Source organism: Trematomus bernacchii, unplaced genomic scaffold, assembly GCF_902827165.1.
Source record: "Trematomus bernacchii unplaced genomic scaffold, fTreBer1.1, whole genome shotgun sequence".
In the NCBI taxonomy this organism is placed as follows: Eukaryota; Metazoa; Chordata; class Actinopteri; order Perciformes; family Nototheniidae; genus Trematomus; species Trematomus bernacchii.
This window is the reverse complement of record NW_022987792.1, coordinates 752,143-760,413: the sequence shown is the minus strand read 5'-3', so window position 1 is coordinate 760,413 and position 8,271 is coordinate 752,143. Positions and strand designations below refer to the sequence as shown.

The 8,271-nt window shown below is 41.9% G+C and overlaps 1 protein-coding gene across 1 annotated transcript in view; it reads left to right on the top strand.

Annotated features, from left to right (window-relative positions):
- The window catches only part of agbl4 (ATP/GTP binding protein-like 4), a 227,676-nt gene extending 221,199 nt beyond the window's left edge, over positions 1 to 6,477 (top strand). Inside the window, exon 5 of the mRNA XM_034149706.1 lies at positions 6,234 to 6,477. Coding sequence (XP_034005597.1) covers positions 6,234 to 6,477 — 244 coding nt within the window. The remainder of the gene's footprint in view (positions 1 to 6,233) is intronic.
- The last annotated feature ends 1,794 nt before the right edge of the window (positions 6,478 to 8,271 follow it).

Here is an 8,271-nt window from a genome sequence, read left to right as displayed (position 1 = left end):
ATTATTTATTTCAAATAACCTAATACAGTTATATGACATTTGTTGACATATTACATTAAATTAATGTCAACATTTCTGATTTTTCAATGTAGTGTGTGTGCTGTAGTGTGTGTGTGCTGTAGTGTGTGTGGTGTAGTGTGTGTGCTGTAGTGTGTGTGGTGTAGTGTGTGTAGTGTGGTGTGTGTGCTGTAGTGTGTGTGCTGTAGTGTGTGTGCTGTAGTGTGGTGGTGTAGTGTGGGTAGTGTGGTGTGTGTGCTGTATTGTGGTGATGCTGTCGTGTGTGTGCTGTAGTGTTTTGGTGTAGGTGTGTGTGCTGTAGTGTGTGTGCTGTATGTGTGTGCTGTATGTGTGTGATGTAGTGTGTGTGCTGTATTGTGTGTGCTGTAGGTGTGTGGTGTAGTGTGTGTGTTGTAGTGTGTGTGCTGTAGTGTGTGTAGTGTGGTGTGTGTGCTGTAGTGTGTGTGCTGTAGTGGTGTGTTGCTGTGCTGTATGTGTGTTCTGTGTGTGTGTTCTGTACTTGTGTGTTGAGTGTGTGTAGTGTAGTGTGTGGGTGTCGTGTGTGTCTGTAGTGTGTGTGGTGCTGTAGTGTGTTGGTGTAGTTGTGTGTGGTGTTGTGTGTGCTGTATGTGTGTGCTAGTGTGTGGTGTAGTGTGTGTGGTGTAGTGTGTGTGTGTGTGTGTGTGTGCTGTAGTGTGTGTGTTGTAGTGTGTGTGCTGTACTGTGTGTTGTAGTGTGTGTAGTGTAGTGTGTGTGGTGTGTGTGTGTGCTGTAGTGTGTGTGGTGTAGTGTGTGTGGTGTAGTGTGTGTGCTGTAGTGTGTGTGGTGTAGTGTGTGTGGTGTAGTGTGTGTGGTGTAGTGTGTGTGCTGTAGTGTGTGTGTTGTAGTGTGTGTGCTGTAGTGTGTGTGCTGTAGTGTGTGTGCTGTAGTGTGTGTTGTAGTGTGTGTAGTGTAGTGTGTGTGGTGTAGTGTGTGTGCTGTAGTGTGTGTGTGTGTGTGTGTGCTGTAGTGTGTGTAGTGTGTGCTGGATGTGTGTTGTAGTGTGTGCTGTAGTGTGTGTGGTGTAGTGTGTGTGGTGTAGTGTGGTGTAGGTGTGTGTGGTGTGAGTGTGTGGGTGTGTGTGTGGGTTGTTTGGTGTGGTGTGGTGTGGGTGTAGTGTGTGTGGTGTAGTGTGTGTTGTAGTGTGTGTGGTGTAGTGTGAGTGCTGTAGTGTGTGTGTTGTAGTGTGTGTGCTGTAGTGTGTGTGTTGTAGTGTGTGTTGTGTAGTGTAGTGTGTGTGCTGTAGTGTGTGTGCTGTAGTGTGTGTGCTATAGTGTGTGTGCTATAGTGTGTGTGCTATAGTGTGTGTGCTGTAGTGTGTGTGCTGTAGTGTGTGTGTTGTAGTGTGTGTAGTGTAGTGTGTGTGGTGTAGTGTGTGTGCTGTAGTGTGTGTGGTGTAGTGTGTGTGGTGTAGTGTGTGTGTGTAGTGTGTGTGGTGTAGTGTGTGTGGTGTGTAGTGGTGTAGCTGTAGTGTGTGTGCTGTCGTGTGGTGTGGCTGTAGTGTGTGTGCTATAGTGTGTGTGCTATAGTGTGTGTGCTATAGTGTGTGTGCTGTAGTGTGTGTGCTGTAGTGTGTGTGCTGTAAGGTGTGTGTGCTGTAGTGTGTGTGCTGTAGTTTGTGTAGTATACGTGTGTGTGTTGTAGTGTGTGTGTGTTGTAGTGTGTACTGTAGTTTGTGTAGTATACGTGTGTGTGTTGTAGTGTGTGTGTGTTGTAGTGTGTACTGTAGTTTGTGTAGTATATGTGTGTGTGTGTGTGTGTGTAGTGTCATGGCAAGGTTTATTTTGTCCCTCAGTTTTATTCCCAGTGTGCTCTACTCCAATTTCTGAATGAACTCAAAATGGGTTTCATTGGTCCCAGATGAAATGCCTTCCTGTGTTTATTCCCTTATATTTCTTCCGTCCAGCTACAGATTCTCCGAGGCTGGTCATGTGACTCCAGTAGAGACTGGGTGTGGTATCGCTGGCCCCTCGCTGCATTAGTATTCTGCTGAGATGGCCACATGCAGATACATTCTCCTCTCTCCTCCTCTGAAGGAATAATCAGCCTCGCCTTCCTCTCCTTTCTTCCCCTCTGTCTGCCAGACTGATTTCGCTTTTTGTTTTACGAGCTACCTGCAGGGGCATCTTCAAGTGTTTGGAAATGCTCGTGTGTGTGTTCACGATGCAGGTTCCTCGCTAAACCTGATGCATTAGGCGTCTTTCAAGTTTCAAGGCTTTTATTGTCATGTGTGCATAGCTACAGTGTAGTTATGACAATGGCAATCTTAGGTCACAGGCTCCTCCAACAGTGCAACACAATACAACAGATGAAATAGTAAGTAATACAAATAGAATAGAATAGTGCAAGGAGAGTCTGTATACAAGTAATTGGAATGTGATATATTAGATAAATAATTTATAAGTTGCACAAACACACAGAACTGCTTGTGTCCTCGCGCTCCAGAGGTGAGTCCGAGAGGGAAGTTCAGTCCCTCAGAGCAGTCTGTCCTGTTTGTTGATTATCAGCTCCCGTTCCTATCACAGCCTGATAGCATCTCCATCTGATCTGCTGCCAGAGACGCTAGCTCAGTAGCCGCTCTGCTGCTAGCCGCCTCCCTCTTATCAGGCCCAGATCTGCCATCGCCCTGCTCTCTCATCTTCTCCTTATCTCCTTATTCCACCTTTCTCCCTGCTCCCAAACACCCCAAACCCAACAGTCTCTCATCTTCCTCATCCTCTTCCTCCTTTTATCCCTGTCTCTCTCAGAGCCTTTGCCACAGCTCCTACTGTTGTTCCCCACGCTTGGTTTCACGTAAACTGCCAGGGCGGAGTCAGTGAGTGACAGGATGACATGCAGATTAGAGGTGAAGAGAGAAGAAGAAGAAGAAGAAGGCACATGCTTACTTACCAGAGATGGCAAAAGTACACACATCCTTTACTCAAGTAGAAGTACAGATACTCGTGTTTAAAAATACTCTGGTAAAAGTAGAAGTACTGACTAAACTTCTTTACTCAAGTAAAGTAAGAGGGCTTTGAAATGTACTTCAGTAAAAAGTACCCATAACAAGCAGCTGTTTTAAAGAGTACCTGACCTCCCTTTATATGAATAGAACAATAATGTCATTGTTTAGCTAATGAATGTTTCCATGCTGAACAACGGCAACATTGACAACGTTTTTCATTGGTCCCTCTTCTTTAGAGAAGACCAGGAAATGATGGATACACGGATCGTGTTCAATCAATAGGCACGCAATGACTCTAAAGAATAATGATAACGCCACCAAACACACATTCAAACTAAAGGAACCAGCCTGTTTGGGAAATGTGAGAAGTAGGAAAGTACAGGTATTTGAGTCAACATGTAAGAAGTAGAAGTAACAGTACAGGTATTTGTGTTCAACATGTAAGAAGTAGAAAGTACAGGTATTTGTGTTCAAAATGTAAGAAGTAGAAAGTACAGGTATTTGTGTTCAACATGTAAGAAGTAGAAAGTACAGTTATTTGTGTTCAACATGTAAGAAGTAGAAAGTACAGGTATTGAGTTCAACATGTAAGAAGTTAGAAAGTACAGTATTTGTGTTCAAATGTAAGAAGTAGAAAGTACAGGTATTTGTGTTCAACATGTAAATGAAGTAGAAAGTACAGGTATTTTGTGTTCAACATGTAAGAAGTAGAAAGTACAGGTATTTGTGTTCAACATGTAAGAAGTAGAAAGTACAGGTATTTGTGTTCAACATGTAAGAAGTAGAAAGTACAGGTATTTGTGTTCACATGTAAGAAGTAGAAAGTACAGGTATGTTGCGTTCAACATGTAAGAAGTAGAAAGTACAGGTATTTGATTAGGTCAACATGTAAGATAGAAAGTACAGGTATTGGGTTCACATTTAAGGTATTGGTTCAAAGTCAGAGGTATTTGTGTTCAACATGTAAAGTAGAAAGTACAGGTATTTGAGTTCAGTAAAAAGTGGTCAGAAAAATAAGTAGTGGAGTAAAGTACTGATACCAGAACAATGTACTTAAGTGCAATAACAAAGTATTTGTACTCCACTACTTCCCACCTCTGACCATGTGTCAGTGGTGAGGGATAAACGAGGGAAGAGAGGAGGACAGACGTGTGAAAAGAAAACATGTCGAGTAAGCAGAGAAGTTGTGTGAATGCAGCAGTCCTGTCCCACTCCCCATCGATCGCCATGAGGTGCATGGATCAGTCAGCTTTATTTCACCCGGCTCCCAGCATGCAACATGCAACACACACGTCAGCAAATAACACAGACACCACACACAGAGAAAGGAGCGACTACACTAAACAGGCAGCACATTACAAACAAGGCTCTTCTTCACAAACAATCCTGACGTATAACGATACACAGATTAGGAGCTCATCCATTACTCACTCGATGTAATTGCTCACACACTTAAACTGCAACTTAAGACACACTTTGCATAGTTCAATAGTGTCATTGTTGTCATAATTAAGTGCTGCTTTTGAGTCAAAGCTGAACACAGTTGATGCTCAGAGACACAAACAGACATTCTCTGGTTGCTCTTTAAAAGACGGGATTACCTTATTTTGGAGATCAATAGATAGAAAACAGTTTCATTTGGCTTTAGTGATCTTTGATCTTATCTGCCGTCTTATAGTTCACAACAACAGCTCACATGCACTGTTTTTTCTATTGGTTTTGGCATTTTGTCTTCAATGAAATAGAGTTTTAAGTAACTAAAAACTGATATTTTAGGGTAAGGATTTGTTAGCATGGGAAAAACTGATGCTTGGGCTTGTAAGAGAGTTTGGGCCATTATCTTCTTTGAGATAAATATATGTGCAATTCCAATGGCCCTGGTCAACATGGTGGCCATGGCCATTGCACTTAAGTCCTACTTTCCCCATCAGCGCACAATTGTGGGTGATGTGGAAAACATGTGGTTTCAATTAAACAGCGATTGAGGGTCTTCCTCGGTCTGCTGCCACTTTTGTGGATCCACTCTGTATGACTTTAACTCTAATGCTAATCATTTGGTCATCACCTTGACAAATTATTAATAGTTAGCAGTTCCTGGTAATTGATTTGCATTGCATTGTTTACACTTTGATTTATATTCTATCTGTCAGATGTTTGTTCTTACTCTAGTTTTCACTGCATAATAAGTGCACATATGTGTCTTTATATGAGAACGCATGAATCACAAAGAGGTGATTAATCATCAGAAAGTTTTAAACCACCACAAATAAAGTCAATCTCAATATAGACCAGGGGTGTCAAACTCAATTTCATCACGTGCCACATCAGCATGGTGGTTGCACTCAAAGGGCCGGCGGTAACTTTAAGACTATATAAAAATACATATATAATTATTTAATATATATAAAATAATGTATTACATTATTGCCTCTGCATTGGATTATTATCAGATAGGGTAATAACTTCATAATTAACTACGTCTGAAAGCAGAAGTCTAGGGCAAATAACTGCAAGTCTCTTCAGTGCGCACGTCACAAAATGATTTAAAAAGAAAAGCCAAATTCTGGAAAAATCAAAAGTCAAAATCAAAAAAAATAAGTGAAATTTTTTGAAAAGTAACATTTTGAAAAAAAAGGCAAATTCGGAGAAAATGTTATATTTGAGATGCATTGTGGGACATGTAGTTTATGGGCAACGTGCTTCTGTAAATCGGCATGTACCCGTATAATAAACATACAATATTCTTTGCAAGCTCTTGTGGGGCCGCATCAAATGAAGTCACGGGCCGGATTTGGCCCCCGGGCCTTGAGTTTGACATCTAGACGTTTTCAAATAATTGATGAGAGAATTGTTGTGCGAGCAAACTAAAGAAAACATAAACATCTACTTCTTCTGTTTGTTTGTTTGTTTTAATATGAACCCGTTATAAGTTATGAACGTCAGAGTGTTTTGAGTAGCAGCTGATATCTCCTGGCTTCCTGCAGTTCTTATACTCCAGCTCTCTGGAAGTTGACTTTCTGACAAGTTGATGCAATTTCTGCGATGAGATTTCTCACCTCTCTATGTTTAACTCATGACTCAGTTTCCTTGTCTATCTTTTCAGCTTCTGCACCTCTTTCCCTTCTCTTGCTAATAATGGGCTGAGCTCCCATTATCCCCCATATGTTCACCTTTCAGAAAAGTAAAGATCTGTCCTGTAAAAGACCCCCATCTAATTCTTCTACAATGTGTTTTACATATTTTGCTGTTGCAGGCAGAGGCTTCCCGCTAAAAACGTGTACTACTACCGCTCTCCGGACCACCGGCGTAACTACGTCATGTCCTTCGCCTTCTGCTTCGACCGAGAGGACGATGTGTACCAGTTTGCGTACTGCTACCCCTACACCTACTCCAGACTGCAGCACTACCTGAACAGCCTGGAGCGCAGGAACCTGCCCTTCCTGCAGAGGGAGCAGCTGGGCCTCAGCGTGGTGAGTGGGGAGGGGGAAGGGCTGTGAGGAGGGGGGAGAGAAAGTTTGGATCATTTCAAACCAGCTGAGTGAACTATGGTCACACTCCCAGCTGAATAAGGCTCCTACTTTAAGGGTTTTTGAAACAGCGGCACGCTTTGGGACAAACTCTTCTCTCTCTGGCAGAAACTGTCCTGATTTCTCCAATTGTTTAGAATCAGCATTGGGCACAACAAAGCATTTTGATAATTATACATTTAAATGATATATTTGTGCTTTTCTAAATTCTCAAAGACACCTTACAAGCATACAACAAAGCTACATACTGCAGACTTACATTAGTGAAACAAGATGCAATGTCATTCATTGAAAGAAAATACAAAGAGACAAAAGAGACAGAAAACAGTGAGAATATATATATATTTTTTTTGCAAACCTCTTTTCGTTTACAAATCTGACGTTTATGACGAGCTGCTCTGTTTTTGCACCAGTCCATGTTCAAAACTTATCAATTACACATGTTTTTTATAGGATGAAAAGGGGTATATAAGTAAGACAAATAAAAACACTACAAGACATTCAAGATGACAATATATAATATATTTTCTTTTCTTATTTTGCACAAATTTCAAGTAAAATTTTGCGCGGAAATGTTTCTACACAGCGTGTTTCATGACATATACAAACAGTGTTGCACATGGTACGGTGGTTAAGTCCTGACGTATACAGACTCACTGATGGAGGGTTTAATAACTCCCACTCCCCGGTTTGGAACGGCACTAAATCTGGCGGACCCTCAAACGCACAAACAGATTGAAAATGGGAAGGTTAGGGTCCGATTGAACTTTGGACAGTGTGTGTGGAGTGGTTATAGCTGGAGAAGAACAGTGGAATTATGATGAAGGTGTGTGTGTGTGTGTGTGTGTGTGTGTGTGTGTGTGTGTGTGTGTGTGTGTGTGTGTGTGTGTGTGTGTGTGTGTGTGTGTGTGTGTGTGTGTGTGTGTGTGTGTGTGTGTGTGTGTGTGTGTGTGTGTGTGTGTGTGTGTGTGTGTGTGTGTGTGTGTGTGTGTGTGTGTGTGTTAATCAGCAGCGCTCTCACCTCAGCAGTAGGAGTCGGTGTATCATACGCGCTGCCTCCAGTCTTGTCTGCTCTTATCAAATAATTGTAGGAGAAAAACTCATTAGAAATGCTTGAGAGATTACCACTTCTTCTTCTGTCCTCCAACATTTGTCAGAGAGAAGCTCGCTGTGAGGGGGGGGGGGGGGGGCACCATGAAAGAACAGGTATTTTTAAGGATCATCTGACTGTAAATATACTGAGGAATTTAGAAAAACATGGCATGAAACAGCTGATAGTTAAGAAAATATACCTTTTTTAATGAAATATCTGGTAACCTGCAGTAACACTAAGACGAGGAGATGAGGTGTTTCAGAGACTAATGGCTGGTCATATTTCAAAACCAGATTAAGTTGCATTTCCATATTTAACAAAGAGAAGAGAAGACGAGAAGAACCACCTTTTATCTTTTGTTTTGCCCTCAAAATATAATAATTAAAGGTCCCATGTCACGGCCATTTCTACTGATCATATTTCCATTGTTGAGGTCTACTAAAATAAATGTATATTGTGCAATTTTCTAAACTCACATTGGTTTCTCATACAGCATCTCTGTATAGTATGTGTATTCACTCTCTGTCCTACACGGCTTGTTGGAGCTCCTGCCCCCCCCCTCCCTTTGAGCCCAGTGTGCTCTGATTGGTCGGGACGTTGCGAGGCTCGCTGCTCAATGATCTGGCTTACTGGTGTGGTTTCCGGGTCGGCGATACAGCACGAAACTCATC